This window comes from Mustela erminea, chromosome 5 (genome assembly GCF_009829155.1).
Source record: "Mustela erminea isolate mMusErm1 chromosome 5, mMusErm1.Pri, whole genome shotgun sequence".
NCBI classification, from domain to species: Eukaryota; Metazoa; Chordata; class Mammalia; order Carnivora; family Mustelidae; genus Mustela; species Mustela erminea.
This window is the reverse complement of record NC_045618.1, coordinates 85175109-85197627: the sequence shown is the minus strand read 5'-3', so window position 1 is coordinate 85197627 and position 22519 is coordinate 85175109. Positions and strand designations below refer to the sequence as shown.

Sequence of the window (22519 nt, the reverse complement as noted above, 5' to 3'; positions counted from 1 at the left end):
TCAGGAACTTCCAGAACCAACTCCAGTGAAGACTAGACTACCTCCTGAAATCTTTGGTGATGCTCTGATGGTTCTGGAGTTTCTTAATGCTTTTGGGGAACTTTTTGATCTTCAAGATGAGTTTCCTGAGGGAGTAACCCTAGGCAAGTGCTATTGCTGTGTTAATAGTTCACCCTAATATTAGTGGTTTAAAATAAAAAATTAATATATCTCAGAGTTCTGTAGAGTCACTGGACCTCTCTGTCCACCCGTTTCTTGGAATCTCTCATGTGGTAACAGGAAGTGGGCTGGGTCTGGAGTCATCTGAAGGCTTACCTGACTGCATGTTCAAGATGGCTTCCTCCCACATATGCCTGGTGCCTCAGTGCTCGTCCATGAGCATCCCGCTCCATCAGGGTAGCCTTTACTTGTAATGTGGCAGCTAAGGGCTCCAAGAAGGAAGAGGACAGAAACTGCCAGCCTTCTTTAAGGCTAGGGTTGGAACTGGCAAGCCTTATTTCTGTCATATTCCATTGGTCAGGCCTGCTGGGATTTAAGGGAGTGAAGGAATAGATTCCTCTTCTTGACGTTGTCATGGTTTGCATAAGTGCAGGGAAGGAAGGAATTGACATCAGCTGTATTTAGAGACAAGTTACTGCCTCCCTTAATTTGTCATTCTATATTGACTCTGTACTTGTACTTTGTACAAACATTATAAGAACTACATTAATTGAGAAGGGCTTTGGGTCTCATTTTGGATTTTTAATTGTTAAGTAGCAAAATAACTTTCTTAAAATCAAAATAAAGACCCTCAAAGACACAATTATGATGCTACTGTTATTTTAATAAAAGTGTATTCTTCAGGAGGGCTTTCACTTCACATTCCCTCAGTTTCTCTATGAACTTGGTGAGGCATGAATCATTGTGCCTTGCAGATCAAGAAGGTCTAAACAATGCTGGTTTAGGTAAGATAAATTAGATAACATTTATGACTTGGATACAATATTAAGATTATCCCTGATACTAATGATTACCTCTCCTTTGCACTACTTTGTTAACAGTAATGTCTCACATAGCTCTTGAGAACAGTGGGGCAACAATAACAAATCTTTGAGTTGTTATTCAAATTAGAATAAAATGATAATTTTTAATATGTGCTTTAATTTGTACCTGAAATTTAAACTTAAAATGAAATATGGTATTGATCTGCTGAGGCTAATTTGACTTTCCTGAATGTAGTGATTTTGGCTTATGATTTTATTGTATTTTATTGTAATCACTATAAATTGTTTTTTGATTTGGCCTTGGATAATATTCTACTTTGATAAATGGACACTTAAAATAATTACATAGGCTGTTTGATTAAAATGTTTATTATTCCAATGGAGTTGTTTTTTCAGTACATGAACAGAACTTTAAATTCATTTTAAACATTTTATTCACAGAAGTGTTAGAGGAAGCTCTTGTAGGAAATGACAGTGAAGGCCCACTATGTGAATTGCTTTTTTTCTTCCTGACTGCCATCTTCCAGGCGATAGCTGAAGAAGAAGAGGAAGTAGCCAAAGAGCAAATAACGGATGCTGACACCAAAGGTCAGAATTCAGTATTATTGCTGATTGATAGTAGCTTTGTAGCTTTGGAACTGATCTTTGAAGGTTATCTTAAAATTAACCTCGCTTTTACAGTTATAAAATATAGCTGTTCAAGTCTCCCAGTTCTGGAATCATATATGAACAATACATTATCAGTTGTTTTATAAAAACTTTGTTTTAATGTATCCTGTTTCTGATGACCTTAAAATATCTACCCTTCCCCACAATCTGTCTTCCTTTTTATTCTTTTAGATTTCACTTTTGATTTAGGAGCTTTATAGATGTCACTGATCAGTATCTAGTTCCAAGAGATTCTGCTAAATGGCACTGATTCTTTTTTTTTTTTTTTTTTGCCCCCACCTAAGGAAATACTTTAATTATTGTTACCAGTACTTAAATTGAAAATACTCTGCTGATTTCATTTCAGATGTGATAGTTTGTAGATCAGAGTTAAGTAAAATTTAATTTTTTTATTTTACCAACAGTTTGACCTAGAAATTTTGCTATTTAAATTCTATGCACTTAAATATCTAAAGTCAGTGTGTGGTACATATTAACATAGGAATAATTCTTGGAGAAACCCTTTTTATTTTTAAAATAGAGTATGTTCTCTATTTTGTTTAGGACTTACCTTAATCAGAGGAATTGTTAAGCATGTATAAAAAGAGATCGATTTGGCTTCCTGAATTATACTCTCCGTGAACCTTGTCACATGAGAGATAAATGGAAGAAGCCTTATTAGAAGCCTTATTAAACAATACTTCAATGTATTGCATACAAATTCACAATAAGAAATAACTTTTGGGAGACATTTTGTTAGCATTCTCAATACAAAAAGATGGGACATTCTTGCATTCAGATAGTATTGTTGACCTCAGATAATGTGAGCTTATTTTTTTATGCCTGGGCCCTAAAGCAACAGGATAATAATAACTACGCATCTGATGTTGGTTTTCTTTTTACAGCCTGAGTTCAAACTAAATATATTCTCGAGCTTGAGTGCTAAGCATCATAGTAGGTCCCTTATCAAGGTCATTTTAACAGTGTTGTCCCATTTGTCATCAGATGACTTAGTCCATAAAATGAGACTCTACTAAAGGGAAGATAGAAGAGAAAACAATTTATAAAAGTCTAAAGATTTTCTAAGATAACAAGTACCAGCACTAAAGATGAATTATCTAAGACAGAAAATGTGGCAAATAGCCATTAGATTATCTTAATGACCAATAACATTACAGGGTGACCAAATTCTGACCTTAACATAATTTCTGACCTTAAATTTGTATTTAATTCAGGATTTGAAGCGGGTGAATTTTGTAGTTTTGTACAGATGACCAAAAATGGGGTGACAAGGAAATTATATTGGAAAAATCAGCTAGTTTAAAGAAAATATATGCAACTATTGGTGTTTGTATTGCCATTGTATTTTCCTTTCATGATTGATCTGTAATTTTTATAGCTCTAATCCTATAGAGGACTAATCTATACATGCTAATGCAAGATCTACCTCTAAATGAGTATTGGTCATTAAATAAAGGTTTTCATGCTCCTTTTGAAGTTATTTATTTAAGTATTAGGGGAAAAAATGCTTTGGAGTTTTTCCAATCTTCTTCACTTCCCTGTCCTGTCAACTACATTTTACATAGTTATTTCAGTTATAGTAAGGACCCTAGGCTATTCCCCCAGGTTATTTTACCTATGTTCTCCTATCTCCATTACAAAAAAGCTTCCCCACAGTTTTTTCTGAAAGAAAGTGACATAAGACACTATATATACTTTATTTCATTTAATGGTCATACCATCCTTATGGTATAGATAGGTATAATACATCAGTAGGTTGTTAATAATTATTTTCTGCCATTACTTAAAAAAAACTTAGACTTAAGAAGTTTAATTAACTTGCCCATAGACACATGGCTAGTAAGAAAGTGATGGGATACAGATTCAGGCAGCCTACTTGGGAGCCTCATACTGGCTATGCTATACTGCCTCATAATATGGCAAAGATTTTGAAAACTTTGATATTTGTTTCCCTAGCATTGCCTATAAAATTATCCATCTTTTTTTATATCAAATCTTGGAAATTTTGACCAACAATTTTTTACATCTTACATTAAAAATTTTAGTTCCGGGGCGCCTGGGTGGCTCAGTGTGTTAAAGCCTCTGCCTTCGGCTCCGGTCATGGTCCTGGGGTCCTGGGATTGAGCCCCGCATTGGGCTCTCTGCTCAGCAGGGAGCCTGCTTCCCTTCCTCTCTCTCTGCCTGCCTCTCTGCCTACCTGTGATCTCTGTCTGTCAAATAAATAAATAAATTTTTTTTTTAAATTTTTTCAGTTCTTCTCTTTAGTCTTACATCATGAAAAAAGCCCTTCAAAGTATATAGAGGAGTACCCTTATATAGCATCTTTTCACGTTTTTGCTAAAATATCATTGTTCAGTGTTAGAATTATAGATTCTAGGTTTCTGTGATGATAAATGTAACTTTCAGATAATCATAACATACAGCTGACCCTTGAAGAATACAGGGGTTAGAAAGGCCAACCCTGGGGCACCTGGGTAGCTCAGTGGGTAAAAACCTCTGCCTTCGGCTCAGGTCATGATCTCAGGGTCCTGGGATCGAACCCCGCATTGGGCTCTCTGCTCGGCTGGGAGCCTGCTTCTCCCTCTCTCTCTGCCTGCCTCTCTGCCTACTTGTGATCTCTCTGTCTGTCAAATAAATAAATAAAATCTTTAAAAAAAAAAAAAAAAGAAAGAAAGAAAAAAAAGAAATGCCAACCCTCCCTACCCCCAGCCCAAAATCCAAGTATAACTTTTGACTCCCCCAAAATAACTGTTAGCAGTCTACTGTTGACTGGCAGCCTTACTGATAATATAAACAGTTAAATAGCACATATTTTGTATGTTTATATGTATTATAGGCTATATTCTTATAATAAAGTATGTTAGAGAAAAGAAGATGTTATAGAGAAAACACATTTACAGTACTATATTGTAAAAAAAAAAAGAGAGAGAGAGAGAGAGAGAACCTACTTATAGGGACACCTGTGTGGCTCAGTCAGTTAAGCCTCTAACTCTTGGTTTCAGCTCAGGTCATGATCTTAGGGTCATGAGATCAAGACCCCCATCGTGCTCGCGCTGAGCACGGAGTCTCCCTTGAGATTCTTTCTCCCTCTCCCTCTGCCCCTCCCCCTGCTTGCTCTCTAAATTTCTCTCTCTTTCTCTTAAATAAATAAGTACCTAAAAAGTCTTTTTTAAAAGATCTACTTATACATGGTCCCACATGGTTCAAACACATGTTGTTCAAGGGCAACTGTATTCTCTTGGTATGATGTACCCAAGTGACTGTCTCTAAGCAAATCCTAGAGTAATAATACACTTTCTTGAGAGTCCTATTTGGTAGATAATTGAGTTAAATAATACATATTTTGAGGCACCTGGGTGGCTCAGTTGGTTAAGTGTCTGCCTTCGGCTCAGGTCATGATTCCAGGATTCTGGGATCAAGCTCCACATCAGGCTCCCTGCTCCGTGGGGAGCCTGCTTCTCCCTTTGCCTCTGCCTAACGCTACTGCTCGTGCTGTCTTTCCCTCCCTTCCCCTCCTCTGACAAATAAACAAATAAAATCTTTTGTAAAAAAACACATATTTTAACATGCTAGTTTACAATTAAACAATTAAAAGTAAACTGTCATTTTGTTGGTTGTCCATTTCCTAAGGCCTTTATAACTTTGTCCTAGGAAGTTAAAAGTTACTACAGATAAAATAGGTTGAATGTGGTGATTGCTGCAAAGGAAGAGGGCCAGTTCACTTTTACAGTTCTGTAACTAAGACTATTGCTAATTTTAGAGTGCCTATTAATTTTCTTCGGCTTTCCATGTAAAGTGAAAATTGAAGAAGTTTTAGCTCTAGTATTTCCCTGGTAAGAAGGAAGAGAATGTCATTTGGGCTGGATTCATGGCCTGGGAGGAAAAACTTCTGCACATATGCAATGTTCAGTCAGATAACTTCTCCCGTGTAGTAGTGTTTATGCTTTAACTGCCATGAAATTGTCAATGATTGTAATCAGACATGATCCCAGAGCTGCTTTTTTCCTTTTAGTAAAGGACAGTAGTTCTGTTCTCTGAGGTTCATTTTGTCAGCTTGTGAACTTTCGGAAGGGGAACATAGTAGGAGGCTAAGGAACCACAGATGGAGTTTTGCCCAGCGATTTTCCAGCTCTAATCCATGGAGTACTGTGAGTTGTACAGGGGTTCCTGGGGGCCCCTGCAGGAGAGTTGGAAAGATGTCTGGTCAGGGTTATTATCTCCATATCCCACTGAACAAGGGAACTTTTATCTCTTTTGTATTGGATTCCTAAGACGTAGTTGGAAGAATTTAAAAACTGCTGATCGAGATTCACCCCTTTAAGAAGAAGGAAGCCAATTAAGTGATTTGTCTGAAGGCTGCACATCTAGAAACTAGGGGACTGGCAGTGCTGAGCCTAGAATATGTATTATCCGACTCAGTCTGAAGTTATTCCCACCGTTCTGTGATATAACAACAGGTTTTCTCGTAAGCTTAAAGTTTTTTCATGGTTGACACTTTAATCTTTTTTTTATCATCTATGTATTATAATTAGGAATAATTGCATATGCTAATGCTTTATACAATTTGTGTCAGTAGATTTACTCTGTAGTCATGTTTGTAAGCCAGGCATGACTTTCAGAATTAAAGCAGTTTACTTAGAAAATGCAGGGAACTCTTCCTGTTGTGTCTTAGATTGGAGAGTTTTCAAAGTAGAAACAGGAACTTTAAATGAAGAGGATAAATCAGTGGTTAAGAGACAGAAGTTCTACCTTAAAGTTGTTTTAGTTCTTTTTCTGTGCTGGTTTTGTGATTATAACCCATACGTTGTTATGATTCGATCTTAAAAAATTTATATAAGATTGGGGATCTTCAAAGAGATTCTGATTTTCAAAGTAGACTTTTCTAAAGTTATATTGAGCAAAGAGATTTGTTTTTAAAAGTGCACTGTACCATTTTGGGGGGAATGTATACGTGCATCTTGTAACTTGTTAACTTGGAATGGTCTTCTGTGTTAACTAAGGAAATAAGAGTGTGCAGTACATGTCTCGGGATTTCTAGTTGAAGGTGGACACTAGGCAGCATGTGAATGATGCTTGTTGTACCTAGCGTTGGTTCTTTTGAGGTTCCGCATGTTAAGCTGTTTGCTGTTTCTTTCATCATTTTAGAAAGGCATTATTCCCAAAGATTCCAATTTTGATTTTCACTAGAATAAAGTATTTATTTCCTTAAAGATTTAACAGAGGCTTTGGATGAAGATGCAGACCCCACAAAATCTGCACTGTCTGCAGTTGCATCTCTGGCAGCTGCGTGGCCGCAGTTGCACCAGGGTATGTGTGGGTTTTATTTTTTTTGTTGTTTGGCTTTTTATTTTTAATTTTATAAAGGTACATTTTACATTGCTGAGGGTTTACTGCTGATATTCTAAATGACAACTTCATCTTTTAACAACTATAGGCTGCAGTTTGAAAAGCTTGGATCTTGATAGCTGCACTCTCTCTGAAATCCTCAGACTGCACATCTTAGCTTCAGGTGCTGATGTAACGTCAGCAAATGCAAAGTATAGATATCAGAAGCGAGGAGGATTTGATGCTACAGACGACGCCTGTATGGAGCTGCGTTTGAGCAACCCCAGTCTCGTGAAGAAACTGGCAAGCACTTCAGTGTATGATTTGACACCAGGTAAGCTTTGCAAGTTGGAATCAGTATAATTTGCCCACTTCCTCCCCTCCTCTTTCTCTTTAGCCCAGAAAACTAGGTCCTGCTGAGAAATTTCAGATAGCCGTTTTAAAAGAGAAGGAGAACCATCCTTAAAAAAAAATTGTTGGAAGGGGCGCCTGGGTGGCTCAGTGAGTTAAGCCTCTGCCTTTGGCTCAGGTCATGATCTCAGGGTCCTGGATTGAGCCCTGCATCGGGCTCCCTCCTCAGCAGGAAGCCTGCTTCCCCGTACCCCTCTGCCTGCCTCTCTGCCTAACTGTGCTCTATCAAATAAATAAATAAAATCTTTTTAAAAAAAAATTGTTGGAATACAAAGAGTGACCCAGGTGGAGACTACTCTTGATATTCATATCAGCTGTTTCTGATGTTCTTTTCTTTTTCATGTAGGTTTTCTGTTACTTTAAAAATTTGTGGTTAATCTACTAAATTTAGAAGGATAAGTAAGAATTAGCCAGAACTTTTATTTGTCAGTATATCAGAAATTTAAGCTGTAGCTGCTAAATTCTAACATTTGCTTGAACAGTGTTTGAGGTATGAGAAATGGTATATAAAATTAAGATGAAGTTACTTTTCACTTCCTTTTTTGGATAAAAAATTACAATGCACAAATACATAGAGTTTAATTTAATATACTTATTTAAGAGAACATATAATAAATATATAATAAATATAATAAAAGTAGAGTGCCTTCATTCCTAACATTCACATAGTTATTATACTTTGTAGTAGTGTTTTTGTGCAGTATTTTCAGAGTACCGATTTGCCTGTCACCCTTTTTTAATTCACATGGTAATAATTTAGTTTTTAATTTGAACTTCCTACGTGAGCCTAAATATTAAAACTTGAAAAAAATTCTTTGTCATTAGAAAGTTTTTCATGTCTGTTTAATTGGTCTATATGGTAATTATTTGTATTTGAAATACCTTGTATGTCATGTATCTGTTAATTTGGATTCAGAGGTACTTTTTCTGAAAACATGCCATTGGCATGTTTGGTCCAGAGACTTTTTTCTATTCTTTATTAAGCTTTTTCACATTGAGCCACAAATTAAGATTTCTCAAACAATTCCTTTTTGCCATTGATGATACAGAAGTTATTTACCCACTTTTGACAGGAGAAAAAATGAAGATACTTCATGCTCTCTGTGGGAAACTACTGACCCTAGTTTCTACTAGGGATTTCATTGAAGATTATGTTGATATATTACGACAGGCAAAGCAGGAGTTCCGGGAGTTAAAAGCGGAACAACATCGGAAAGAGAGGGAAGAAGCAGCTGCTAGGTAAAAGATAATTATAGTTAGTTGTGCTAATGAAGGCTGTTTATTTCTTTGCATCTAAAATGATATTTCACATTGAACTATAATGCGATACTGGCTCACACTGATGTTCGATGACTTAACTGTTATAAATGAATTACTACACTGTAATTTGTGATAACATTTAGAGCACTTCTATAATTTTATGATTAAAACAATATGCTGAAAGTTAAAAGTTTATCTCCCATCAAATAGACTATAATATTTTATGTTAACTTTCAGAATTCGTAAAAGGAAGGAAGAAAAACTGAAGGAACAAGAACAAAAAATGAAAGAGAAACAAGAGAAACTGAAGGAAGATGAGCTGAGAAACTCAGCTGCAGATACATCTGTTGGGTATGGTTTGAATTACAGTGCTCACTGGGCTTTACAGAATAAAAATTTTATTCTTTAAAGAATAAAAATCAGCACCTTAACCTCTAAAATGCTTTTCAGAAGTTCTAAAAACGAGTTTTCTAGTTTTTTGTTTATAGGTACATAATAATTATACCAGTGGACCTATGAAATTTACATATATATATACAGTTCTCAAGTATACATGTGTTATGTTAAAAAATACTTTCAGGGAATCTAGAATTGATTTTCTCATAAAATTAATGTTGTAAATGATAATTGCCCAGAAAGCCTTCAATAGGCTATTTTTAACCAGTAGTACATTTCTAGCATTAATAGTGGCAACTCCCTCACTCCACCACAACTACCACCACCATCACAGTTGTACAGTGTATTTCCCAAAGTTCCTCTGACTTTATTGAGGAATAGGGATGAAATTGGAGGTTTTAGTAGATGGTACAGGGAGAAGGTAGAAGCACCTTAAGTAATTTAGTGACTTAAGTACTCTTGGCATTTGAAAATATTTGGGACAAAAATTGGCTATGAAGACAAGTGGGAATTTTTGCATATTGTAGAGGGCAAACTCTGTTCAAATTTTGCAAAAATAATTTTTTTATGAAATCTGCAAAGGAAGGTTTTAAAATCTCAGTATTCTGAAATTCGTATATTGACTCTTAGTTAAACATGCACATAAAAATGCCTATTAGTCTTAGAGTCATAGGTCAAAAACTTGTAACAGCTGTATTTTATATGCCCATCAACAGTACTTTAAGAAATGGAATTTGGATACCTTGGGAAAGTTCATCCGATACCTAAAGCACAAGCAGTCAAAGAAAAATAAAATAGATAATTGGGTTTCTTCAAAATTAAAAACTTTTGTGCTTCAACGAACACTGTCAAGAAAGTAAAAAGACAACACGGTGAATGGGAAAAAATATTTGCAAATCATGTATCTAATAACGGTTTAATATCCAGTATATATAACAATTCCTATAAGTCAACAATAAAAGAACAACCCAATTAAAAAATGGGTAAAGGATTTTAATAGGCATCTCTCCAAAGAAAATAGATATACAAGAAGCATTGAAAAGACATTCAGCATCACTAGTCATTAGGGATATGCACATTGAAATCACAATGAGATACTACTTCACATTCCCTAGGATGGCTGTAATCCAGTTAAGGGACAATAAGAAGTACTGGTGAGAATGTGGAGAAATTGGAACTCTCTTGCACTGCGGGTAGAGATATAAAATGGTGCAGCTGCTTTGGATAAATTTGGCAGTGTCTCAGACAGTTGAACCATTTGCTACCATATGACCCAGCAGTTTCACTCCTAGGTGTATACTGAAGAGAATTAAGAGCAAATGTTGACCCATAAATGTATATACAAAAGTTCATAGCATCATTATTCTTAATAGCCAAAGAAGTAATAACCCAAATGTCCAACAGTTGATGAATGGATAAATAAAATGTTGTATTTCTTTGGTGCTATACCCATACAGCCCAATGTTGTTCAGCAATAAAAAGAAATAGGATTCTCATACATGCTACAGTGTGGATAAACTTTGAAAACATTATGCTGATTAAAAGAAGTTAGTCACAAAAGGCCATGTGTTGTATGATTCCATTTATATAAAAAGTCCAGAATGGGCAAATCTATAGCAAAAAGTAAATGAGTGGTTTCCAAGGTAGTAGGGAAGAGGAAATGGAAAGTGACTACTAATGGCTACTTCAGAGGTTTTCTTTGGGATAATGAAACTGTTCTGGAATTAGATAGGGGTAATGACTGCACAACCTTGTGAATATACTAAAAACCACTGAATTTGTACACTTTAAAATGGTGATTTTAGGATATGTGAGTTACAACTCAATATTCTTTTTGTATTTTATAAACCTTTTCAGGTTCTATTTAAATATAATTGACTTCTAACATTGTACTAATCATTTTGGGTATATAACATAATGATGTGATATATGCATATGTTGTGAAATAATTACTACAATAAGTTTGGTTACTCTTCATTACCTCCTGTAGTTAAAGATTTTTTCCTTGTAATCTTTTCATTTTGGAAAAAAAGGAAAATAAGCATATTATAGATTCTACCATTTCTTTCTTTCTTTTTTTTTTTTTTTAATCCTCATCTAGCCTCACTCATTTATATTATCTCTCTGGCTCCTAAACATATTAGAGTTTGCAAACCTCTGGATAAAGAGCATAAGTGGTGGAGCTTATTTCAAGGTGCATACAGTTTTAGTTTTAATTTGGACAGTGTAGTGGATTAGATGAAACATCTGATGTGTTCATTCAGCCTACTCTCCTCTACTATTTGTCTATTTTCTACTCAGCAAACCATCACCTCCCAGCCAAGCTACCTGGGCTGTTACAGTGGCCTCTTGTCTCCCCTCATCTACTTTCTCTCCCAGATCATCTTCCACATAGCAACCAAAGTGCTTTCCAATCCTATCATTTCCCTTTTCTAAACTCTTCTACTTTTTATCCCCATTGCTTTTTAAGTAATGCCCTACAAAGCCTTTTGTATGTATGATCTAACCCTACCTTTTTCTCATCCATATCTTGGATTACTTCTTTTTGTTTTATATTTTTCTCAAAATGATAAGCTCCTTCCTTTTCTCTTCAGTTCAGAGCCTTTGCATGTTACCCCCTCTTCTAGCAGATTTCTTCTTACCTGCCACCTTACCCCTCCCTAGTCTCTCTAGTCTCAAAGTTTAAATGTCACTTTTTTCTTGATCCTTGAAAAGCTTTCATAGCAACTTGAATTTCTCATTTTTAATAGTTATTACATGTTTTAATTTTATAATTGTGTTATTATCTGTTATCTCTCTGAGAATATAAACTCTTTGTCATTTTGTCCACTACTTCCTAAACATAATGGCTAGCACTTCATAGGCAGGCAATAAATATCTCATGAATAGAATTATATGTTCATTAATGAAAATAATCTTTGTTTTTTTCCTTAAGAGAGGAAGAAAGGGAATATTTTGATACTAGCACTGAGAGCAAAGAAATAGAGCAAAAGGAACTTGATCAAGACACAGTCACTGAAGATGAAGATGACCCAGGATCACATAAAAGAGGCAGAAGAGGTAATACAGAAGTTTCTTGGGGGCATGCTTGCTTGTTTTTAATTTATAAGGAACTTTATAATTTAGCTATCCTGAAATATGTATGAGATTACTTCATTTGTAATTCCAAGGTGTATTTGCTTTTTAAATGCCCGCCTCATAGCTGTGGTAAGTTTTTTAAATGGTGACCGTTTTCTTAAATGGTTTTAGAAGTTACATTCAGTCTTTATTTTCATGTCATTTATACTTGAGGGAGGAGCGACAATATTCATATTGTTTTAATAGGTCAGTTTCTCATAATTTCAACTTTTGGTTAGCAAATTTTGTGGAGTTTTTGTATTTACTATTTTATACTAGGCCAAATAGAAATTTTTATTCTACAGCATACTCAGCGTGCATTAAGTGCCATTTAGCTGCTAGAAATACAAAGGTCAGGAATGCTTATAATTGGTACCATATGGCTGAGAATGAAAATAAGCTACCTTAGAATAATTGCATGAATTGCTGGATCAAAGGGAATATATTTTTTAAAAGTTGTTGATACAAATTACTTCTGAGGATCTTTAACCATCTTCATTTGACAACTATTGAAGATTTTTAACTTTATTCTGTGCCTATAATTTCATATCTTTTTTTCTACTTTATTTGCTAAGTAGTTATTGTAAGTAGACAAAAAATTTGTATCATTGAGGCTACATTTTCTGATTATAATGCAATTGATTTAGAAATCCAAACCAAAAGGCCTCATTTGATTCATTTTAAGACACACTGCTAAATAATAGGTCAAAGTAGAAACCATAAATGGAAACTAGAAAATATTTAATACTAATCTATACTAAAAAAAACTAATCAGTATTGTTCACTAACACTTATTGGATACTCCCTCTGCTTAGAGGAAAATTTCTAGTTTTATTACATATTGGGAAAGAAGAAAGGCAAATTGAGCTAGTCATTCATTTAAGAAGTTAGAGGTAGAAAACAGAATAACCCCTCCAGATGAAAGGAAACAAAAGGTACAAGTAGAAATTAATAGAAAATAATAGAAGAGAAGAGCAAAGCCAAAAATTTGTTCTTTGGAAAAAATACAAACTAGACAAATCTTTCTTGAAACTGATTTGGGAGGGGTGTTCACATAAGGTGAAGACTCAAAAGGGAAGCAATGTAACTACAGATTAAGTAGAAATTTAAAGATAAGGGGATAGCATATATAGTTTTATGGCAATTACTTTGAAAGTGGAGGCAAAAAAATAAACAAAATCCTAGAAAATACACATTATAAAAATGGATTCATGAGAAAATGTATAATGTGTATGGTCCTAAATCATTAAATCTTGAATCAGTGTTAAAAAATCTTTCTAGAAGGGTGCCTGGGTGGCTCAATGGGTTAAAGCTTCTGCCTTCGGCTCGGGTCATGATCCCAAGGTCCTGGGATCGAGTCCCACATAGGGCTCTCTGCTCAGCGGGTGGGTGGGGGGGGGGCTGCTTCCCTCTCTCTCTCTGTCTGCCTCTCTGCCTACTTGTGATCTCTTCCTGTCAAATAAATAAATAAATAAATATCTTTTTTTAAAAAAAGCCTTTCTAGAGGGGCGCCTGGGTGGCTCTGTCTGCTAAGTGTCCAACTCTTGGTTTTGGCTCACGTCATGAGATTTAGCCCTGCGTTGGGCTCCTCTGCACATTGGCCGTGGAGCCTGCTTTCTCCCTCTCTCCCTCTGCCCATCCCCTGATCTGCCCCCCACAACCATTCTCTCTCTGAATAAAATAAATCTTCCTATAGCGGAAACTTTAGTCCTAGACAACTTTATAGGTGAATTTTCCCAAATTTTCAAGATTTTATTTACTTATTTATTTATTCATGAGAGGCAGAGGGAGAAGCAGGCTTCCCTGCGGAGCAGGGAACCCGATGCAGGACTTTATCCCAGGACGCTGCTATCATGACCTGAGTCTAAGACAGCTAATGGACTGAGACATCCAGGCGCCCTAATTTTCCCAAATTTTAAAGCAGCAGATAGTTCTAATCGTATACAGACCCTTTCAAACAAAAGAGATAGAAGAAATAATTCCCTGACCATCTAAGCAATCTGACAGTGATTGAAACAGGAGAAGTTTACTTCAACACGCCACACAAGGCCAGGTAGGCCTCCAGGAATCCAGGCTCTTCCTGCCTTGTTCATACTGCCATCCTTATGGTTTTGCTGCCATCCTCCTGTTCCAAAATGATTTATCCCAGAGGTTACATATAACGCTCTACTTCCATCTCTGATCAGAAGTTTCTCATAGCTATACCTCCCGGGGAGACATTTCCTTTTGGGAAATGCCCTACTTTTGAATTGCTAGGTACCCAACTAAGCATTAGGGGTTCTGTTACTTTAAATCAGTGGTTAGTAAACTAGCCAATTGGCCAAATCTGCCCTGCCAGTTTTTATATAATCTAACTAAACTGGTTTTGACATTTTTACATTTTTAAATAGTTGGGGGAAAAGAATGATATTTTGTAATATGAAAATGATATGAAATTTGGATTTCAGTGACCATAGTTTTAATTGAACCCAGCCATGGTTGTTCATTTACATATGGTCTATGGCGCTTTCATGCTACAGTGGCGCAATTGAGCAGCTGTGACAGAAACCATATGGCCCACAAAGCCTAAAAATATTTACTAGCTAGCCCTTTATAATAGTTTGCGTACTCCTGCCTTAGAGAAAGGACCAAACGTATGTTGCAGTGTGGCCTCACTCTCCGGTATAGAGATTGCAGTTTAAAGTGTGTCCCTCATATTTATTGTACCAGTTTCTTATCAGCATAGCATATTAGTCTGTTCAGGCTGCCATAATAAAAAAAACAAAAAACAAAACAAAACAAACGCAGACTAGGTGGCTTAAACAACAGAAATGTATTTTCTCACAGTTCTGGAGGCTGGAAGTGAAAGATCAAGGTACCAGCAGGGTTGATTTCTGGTGAGGTATCTTCCGGCTCGCTATAACCCTTTCTCGCTGTGTCCTCACACAACCTCTCTTCTGTGCCCACAAGTAAACAGAATGAGCACTCTGGTCTCTTTCTCTTCTTAAAAGGACACGAGTCCTGAATTAGGGTCCCACTCTTTGAACTCACTTGACCTTAAAATCTCCTCAAGGGCCCTGTCTCCCAATATGTCACACTGGGGTTTAGGATTTCAGCCTATGAATTTTGGGGGCATTCAGTTTGGTCCATAATACTTAGTAACTTGGGATATTTTTGGATATTTTTCTGATGAAAATTTAAAATATGATGGGTGATGGTCAAATGTTTAAACCATAGGGAAAAGGCGACAAAATGGATTTAAAGAATTTATAAGACAAGAAGAAGTCAGCTGTGTAACAAGAGAGCCTCTTACTGCTGATGAGGAAGAAGCTTTAAAACAGGAACATCAACGGAAAGAGAAAGAGCTCTTGGAAAAAATCCAAAGTGCCATAGCATGTACCAATATCTTTCCCTTGGGCCGAGACCGCATGTATAGGCGATATTGGATTTTCCCTTCTATTCCTGGATTATTTATTGAAGAGGATTATTCCGGTCTCACTGAAGACATGCTGTTGCCTAGACCTTCATCATTTCAGAATAGTGTACAGTCTCAAGATCCTCAGGTATCCACTAAAACTGGAGAGTCTTTGATGTCTGAATCTACCTCCAACATTGACCAGGGTCCATGTGATGATTCTGTGCAGCTGCCAAAACCAGTGCATAAGCCAAATCGGTGGTGCTTTTACAGTTCTTGTGAACAACTAGACCAGCTCATCGAAGCTCTTAATTCTAGAGGACATAGAGAAAGTGCCTTAAAAGAAACTTTGTTGCAAGAGAAGAGCAGAATATGTGCCCAGCTAGCCCATTTTTCTGAAGAGAAATTTCATTTTTCAGGTAAATTTTCATTGAAAACTGTTTCTTTCTTTCTCCCCATAATCTCCGGTTCAGGTTTAAACATCTGTCAAAGTCTTGGAGCTATATTTAAAACACCTCCTCTTTCGCTTGGACCGTGCTCTCAGTTTTCAAGTTAGAGAATATTTACCAGTTAGAGGAACAATGTTCTCTAGATTTCACTGGGTTCCATTTGGATTATGAGAAAAGGCAGTGCACAAAGATCCATACTCTTCCTGATCTCATTCTCTGATCAGTAGACCCAATAACCAAGGCACTAAGGATAACCTTAATTTTAGGCATTTGATAGGATAGTGAGAGTGCGGTCACTGAGGGTTTTGGCTAAGGGTTTAGGGACAGGTTCCCTTAGTGATCACTTCTTTGGAGATTGGCTGCAAGGGCAGATCAGGCAGCAGCAGCATATGATGGCCGGTTCATTAATAACAGATAAGAGAAAGCAGTAAGGCATTTTCGGGTATAAGTTTTCATTATTTCATTATAAACGAGATTCTCTAGGTAAAGAACTCTTAAATTTAGGGACATATTGTCATGACTACTTTAGTTCTCTTGGGAGGGAGACAAACCATAAATGACTCTTAATCTCACAAAACAAACTGAGGGTTGCTGGGGGGAGGAGGGTTGGGAGATGGGGTGGGGTTATGGACATTGGGGAGGGTATGTGCTTTGGTGAGTGCTGTGAAGTGTGTAAACCTGGTGATTCACAGACCTGTACCCTTGGGGATAAAAATATATGTTTATAAAAAATAAAAAAAATTTTTTTAAAAAGTATAGATAACAATTCTTTAACAACTTTATTGAGTTAAGTTCATACACCATACAATTCACACATTTGGAGTGTACAGTTCAGTGGTTTTCATTATATACAGATGTGCAGCCATCAAACAATTGTAGAACATTTTTATCACCTCAAAAAGAAACCCCAAATTTGTTTTCTGTCTCTGTAAATTTCCTTGTCTGAACATTCTGTATGAATGTGATCATATAGTACATGGTCTTTTGTGACTTTCACTTAGCATAATGTTTTCAAGGTGCATCCAAGTTGCAGCACATGTCAGTACTTCATACCTTTTTATAACCAAATAATGCTCCATTCTATAAATATATAACACATTTTATTTAACCATATGTTAGTTGATGGATATTGCTTTTGTTTCCATATTTTGGCAGTTATGAATAATGCTGCTGTCAACATTTATGTACAGGTGTTTGTCTCAACATAAATTTTCATTTCTCTTGGGTGTATATCTAAGAGTGAAATTACTGGGTCATATGATAATTCTGCATAATCACTTGAACGGCCATACTGTTCTCCAAAGCAACTGCACCGTTCTGTATTCCTGCCAGTAGTGTCTGAGGGTTAGAATTTTTCCACGTCCTTGATAACACTTGTTATTGATGATTTTTAGATTCCAGCCATTTTAGAGGTATGAAGTGGTACTTTACTTTGGTTTTTATGTGAATTTTCCTAAAGACTCATCATGTCGAGCATCCTTTCATGGTCTTATTGGCTGTTTGTATGTCTTCCTTAAAAGTCTATTCATATCCATTCATTGCCTGTTCTTATAGGAATGTGTTTTTTATTGAGTTGTAAGAGTTCTTCAGATATTCTAGACATGAATTCCTTATCAGATACTTGATGTGCAAACATTTCCACTACCCCCTATTTTTTGCACTTGAGGATTTATTAAGTGTTTTTATATCAGTTATCTCACTATCATAGCCATCACATTGGGGACATTATATTTTTTAGTAAGAAAATCATAATAAAGGTATTGATAACTATTTCAGACAAACCTCAAACTGATAGCAAACCAACCTATAGTCGGGGAAGGTCTTCCACTGCATATGATTCAGCTCAGATGTCCGCAGAAAGACAGCTTGAATTGAGGCTGAGAGATTTTCTTTTGGATATTGAAGACAGAATCTACCAAGGAACATTAGGAGCAATCAAGGTTTGTACCTGTTCCCATTTTTGGTTTACCTAATTACCAAAGTTTTGGTCATATTTGTTTATTTATTTGGTATAGGCAAGGCATGTGTGTTTTGAATAAATACATGGGAGTGCTATATTTTTTTGTGAAAATTAAGTTTGTCCCCTGTATCAAAATACTTATATATGGGTATAGATCTTCATTAAACATACTCTATGGCTATCTGCTTTCTTAAACAGAATTTATAGAATGTAATTGACCTTTTTAATACTAATTTTTAGTATTTTTTAAGTATCTGTTTTATGGTATTTTCATCCGAGATATTAAAATGTGTAAGGATATTTTCTTCTTCCTTGACTAGCTCCTGCCTGCTCTGCTGAGTCTGGTTTGTTTATTGGTTTCTTTGTTACCTTTTTAAAATCTGTAAGTAATTCATGCTTGATATGTGTGTTCTGTTCATTCCTTTGCTATCATCTGTCACTTTTTTGCTACTCTCAGGTGACCAATCTTAGAATTGTTTATGATTTCCCTATATAAAGAGTGAAGTGCTAAAGCTTCCATCTATGAATGATACGTATTTCATTTTGGCCACTTAGTAACCGTTTTAGATCCCTTTTTGATTTACAATCTGTTCTAGAATATTCATGAATTTTTCATATGTACATTGAATCTCATACTTCTTAGGAACCACATATGCCATTTTTCCAGGTTGGTAAATTTGGGTTTTGTTACAGGTTACAGATCGACACATCTGGAGATCAGCATTAGAGAGTGGACGGTATGAGCTGTTAAGTGAGGAAAACAAGGAAAATGGGATCATTAAGACTGTGAATGAAGACGTAGAAGAGATGGAAATTGATGAGCAAGCGAAGGTCATAGTAAAAGACAGGTACAAAAGGGATATTTCTAAAGTAACGGTCACTTTTCCTTGCCACTTCAGTTATGTGGTTCTTTTCAGTAAATGTTTCTTTTTCTTTAAAAAATTGTTTTAAAAATCTTACCATGAGGACTTTTAATATTTGTAACCACTGAAATGAACATTTTCCTCAACCTCGGGCTCTCTTTTACTTTACTTTGTGCTAATGCAGCCAAAAGACAGCTAGTTAAGATAATGGTAATTTCTCAAGTTCAAAAAAGAAAAATCTTTGAACTTAAGGTTTTAAAGTAACTTTATTCTATCCATTTTCTTTTCTGTAGGATAATAGTAAATTGTGGTAGGCTTAAATATTTTATGAATTATTAATCAGAACCTGTATCTTTATAGCTATAGACAGATACTTTTACTTTCAGAATTATTTTTGCGTAACCCCTCTTAAAAAGAGTTTATTATCTGGGGACGCCTGGGTGGCTCAGTTGGTTAAGCAGCTGCCTTCGGCTCAGGTCATGATCCCAGCATCCTGGGATCAAGTCCCACATCGGGATCCTTGCTCCGCAGGGAGCCTGCTTCTCCCTCTGACTCTGCCATCCACTCTGTCTGCCTGTGCTCGCTCTCGCTCGCTCTCTCTCTGACAAATAAATAAATAAAATCTTAAAAAAAAAAGAGTTTATTATCTGGAAAGAAAAGAAGATACGACCCTAGGAGGGAAGATGTACTGAAGGCTTTGAGCGGATAGGTTTGTACATGTAAATGATCATTTTAGCTGCAGCATGGAGATTTATTGCAAAGGGAATAAGACGGGAGGCTAAGGAACTGAAGAGGCAGCTATCAGTGTCCCAACCAGTAAAAGTTGAAGCAAGAGAAAAAGAAAGAGGGAGCTGCAGCTGCCTGGGATACTTATCTTAAAGGCCTGTGACTGGGTCATCTGCCTAAAACCTTTCCCCCTAAGCTTTGTTTCATCCACCTTCCCTCCAAATATTTGCCCTTCTGACCTCATTAAATGAGTTGGTGTTTAGTTTAGCTCTTGATTCATGTATATATCTCCATTTCTTACTGGCTTATGTGATCATGAGATGGAGGAAACTATTTCTTACACAGGTGTAAGTAAGCATTTGGAGGACTGAACTCAAGTTTTATTTACCGAACAGTGTTTTTAAGTACCATAAACTCTTCCATGTTTTCATTGTAGACTTTTGGGCGTAAAAACAGAAACTCCTAGTACTGTCTCAACTAATGCAAGTACCCCGCAATCAGTGAGCAACGTGGTTCATTATCTGGCAATGGCACTTTTTCAGATAGAGCAGGGCATTGAGCGACGTTTTCTCAAAGCTCCACTTGGTAAGTACCAATTTCTACTTCTAAATATTAGCTCTATTTTAAAGGATTCTAAAATTGCCCTTTAATATAAACTCACGGGCTGACACAATACTGTTGGCTAATTTGAAAAACTTGAGATTGTATTTTCATTCCAAAACATGGGTTCTTTCAGGTGAGTTTTTTTTTTTTTTTTAAATAGTACTTAAGCTGTGAAGTGTGTAAACCTGGCGATTCACAGACCTGTATCCCTGGGGCTAATAATACATTATATGTTTATTAAAAAATTTTTAAAATTTTTTAAAAATTTTTTAAAAAGACTACAAAAACAATAGTACTTAAGTACGTTTTAGTCCAAGTACTCATCTTAATGACTGTCTTTTTAATTTTCTGTCAGTCTTTTCTTTAGTGTTTCATCAAAATTACCAAAACATGTGACTAGCCAGATCCTGCATAATCAAAAACTGTATATGAATGTTTGTTATCTAAAACAGAACCCCAGAGAAGCTACTTAAATGTCCGCCATTACGGGTATGGTTAAATAACATGGGTCACTGGGTGCCTGAGTGGCTCAGTTCGTTGAGCGATGACTTTATTTCAGCTCAGGTCATGATCTCAAAGTCATGAGATTCAGCCCCACTTCAGGCTCCATGCTCAGCGGAGAGTCTGCTGGAGGATTCTCTCTCCCTCTCTCCCTCTACCTCTCTCTCCTCTCATGCTCTCTCTCTCTAAAATGGGTAACTAAATCTTTAAAATAATAACAGTAATCGGATTGGAACCTGAGCACTGTATAAGAAGCTCTAAGTCAGAAATACCAAGTGTTAAAGGGTACGTAAATGAGGAAATGCTCTATAATTTATGGTAGGATGTTTAGAGGATACAATCTGGATCGTGTGTTTAGCAATATATGAAATACCTTTTTAGGTACTAATCTAGGAACATAATCATTGTGTGTTTAGGAAAATATGTTTTGAGTTCCAAATCAATTTTCATACCATAACTCATAATTTCTTCTACTTCTGTGTGCTCTTTCTGATACGTTACTTTATAACTCGTCATATTCAAGTTAATTTGTATTTCAGTAGTGGGGTAGAAGAAAGATTTTAAAACCATATCTTGCAGCACCTGGGTGGCTCAGTCAGTTAAGCATCTGCCTTCAGCCCACATTGGGCTCCCCACTCAGCAGGGAGTCTGCTTCTCCCTCTTCCTCTGCCCCTTCCCCTGCTTATGCTCTCTTTTGCTCTCAAATAAATAAAATCTTTCAAAATAAGTAAATAAATAAATGAAACCATATCCATTTGGTCTCATATTGAAAGCAACTTAAATAGACTAAAATGCCTTTTAAATTATTTGAATATTACCTTGTTTGAATAGTAAGAACAAAGTTTTTGTAAATATGTGGTGCTGTCAGAATGTGAATGTATTTGTAAAATGTCTGTTTTGAAATTGAAAAGTTTATGGCCAGTATCTCATAATAAATAGGTTCTAATAAACCTATTCATATTTTTATAAATTGGTAATTCCACCATGAGCTCAACAACTCACTTTTCAAATTTGGAAGTAGCAGTTGTGGAAATAAACATGTATTGTCATAGCTAATATAAAAATATTAGTTTGTATTTCGTATATCAATCTTACTTAGCAGTCTTCAATATTTCTTAATATTTTCTGTGTGTTGGGGCATGGGTAGCTCAGTTGATTAAGCATCTGTCTGCCTTGGACTCAGGCCATGATCCTGGGGTCCTGGGATTAAGCTTCAGGTCAGGCTCCCTGCCGAGCAGGGAGCCTGCTTCTCCCTCTTCCTGCTTGTGCTCTCTCCATCTCTATTGGTATCTCTGTCTCTCTCTCAAATAAGTAAAATCTTTAAAAAAAAAAAATACTTGGTGTCTAAATCGAATTACATATACAAATGATCCCTCTCTATTATTTCTTACAACCATATGTGAATCTACAATTACTAAAATTAAAATTTCAATTAAAAGTAATTTGTAGGGGCGCCTGGGTGACTCAGTCGTTAAGCGTCTGCCTTCAGCTCAGGTCATGATCTGCATCAGGCTCCCTGCTCCATGGGGAGCCTGCTTTTCCCTCTCCCACTCCCTCTGCTGTGTTCCCTTTCTCACTGTCTCTCTCTCAAATAAATAAATAAAATATTTTTAAAAAGTTATTTATAGACTATGTAGCCCTTATAAGTATTTTTCTACTATTCATTAATTCTGTGATTCCAAAAGAGATAAAAGACAGCTCTGCTGATTTTTACATTTCTGAAACTACCAACGATTAAAGTTGTTTATAAATTCAAGGGGAAAGCGTCAAATTGTTTAGTGTGTCCATATTTTCATGAGTATATCTCATTAAATATCTAGACAAAGAGAACAAGTTAATGCTGGGAGATGTTGCAATTTACA

General features: G+C 36.1%; 1 protein-coding gene across 2 annotated transcripts in view; it reads left to right on the top strand.

The window, feature by feature from the left end:
• The window catches only part of BAZ1A (bromodomain adjacent to zinc finger domain 1A), a 92093-nt gene that overhangs the window by 55730 nt on the left and 13844 nt on the right, over positions 1-22519 (top strand). The window contains exons 10-20 of one of the 2 annotated variants that reach the window (XM_032344020.1): positions 5-143; positions 1425-1571; positions 6864-6959; positions 7087-7311; positions 8462-8627; positions 8886-8999; positions 11980-12104; positions 15378-15974; positions 17781-17944; positions 18658-18812; positions 19990-20138. In XM_032344020.1, the coding sequence (XP_032199911.1) occupies positions 5-143; positions 1425-1571; positions 6864-6959; positions 7087-7311; positions 8462-8627; positions 8886-8999; positions 11980-12104; positions 15378-15974; positions 17781-17944; positions 18658-18812; positions 19990-20138 (2077 nt within the window). The remainder of the gene's footprint in view (positions 1-4; positions 144-1424; positions 1572-6863; positions 6960-7086; positions 7312-8461; positions 8628-8885; positions 9000-11979; positions 12105-15377; positions 15975-17780; positions 17945-18657; positions 18813-19989; positions 20139-22519) is intronic. The other variant, XM_032344019.1, reaches the window with a different exon arrangement.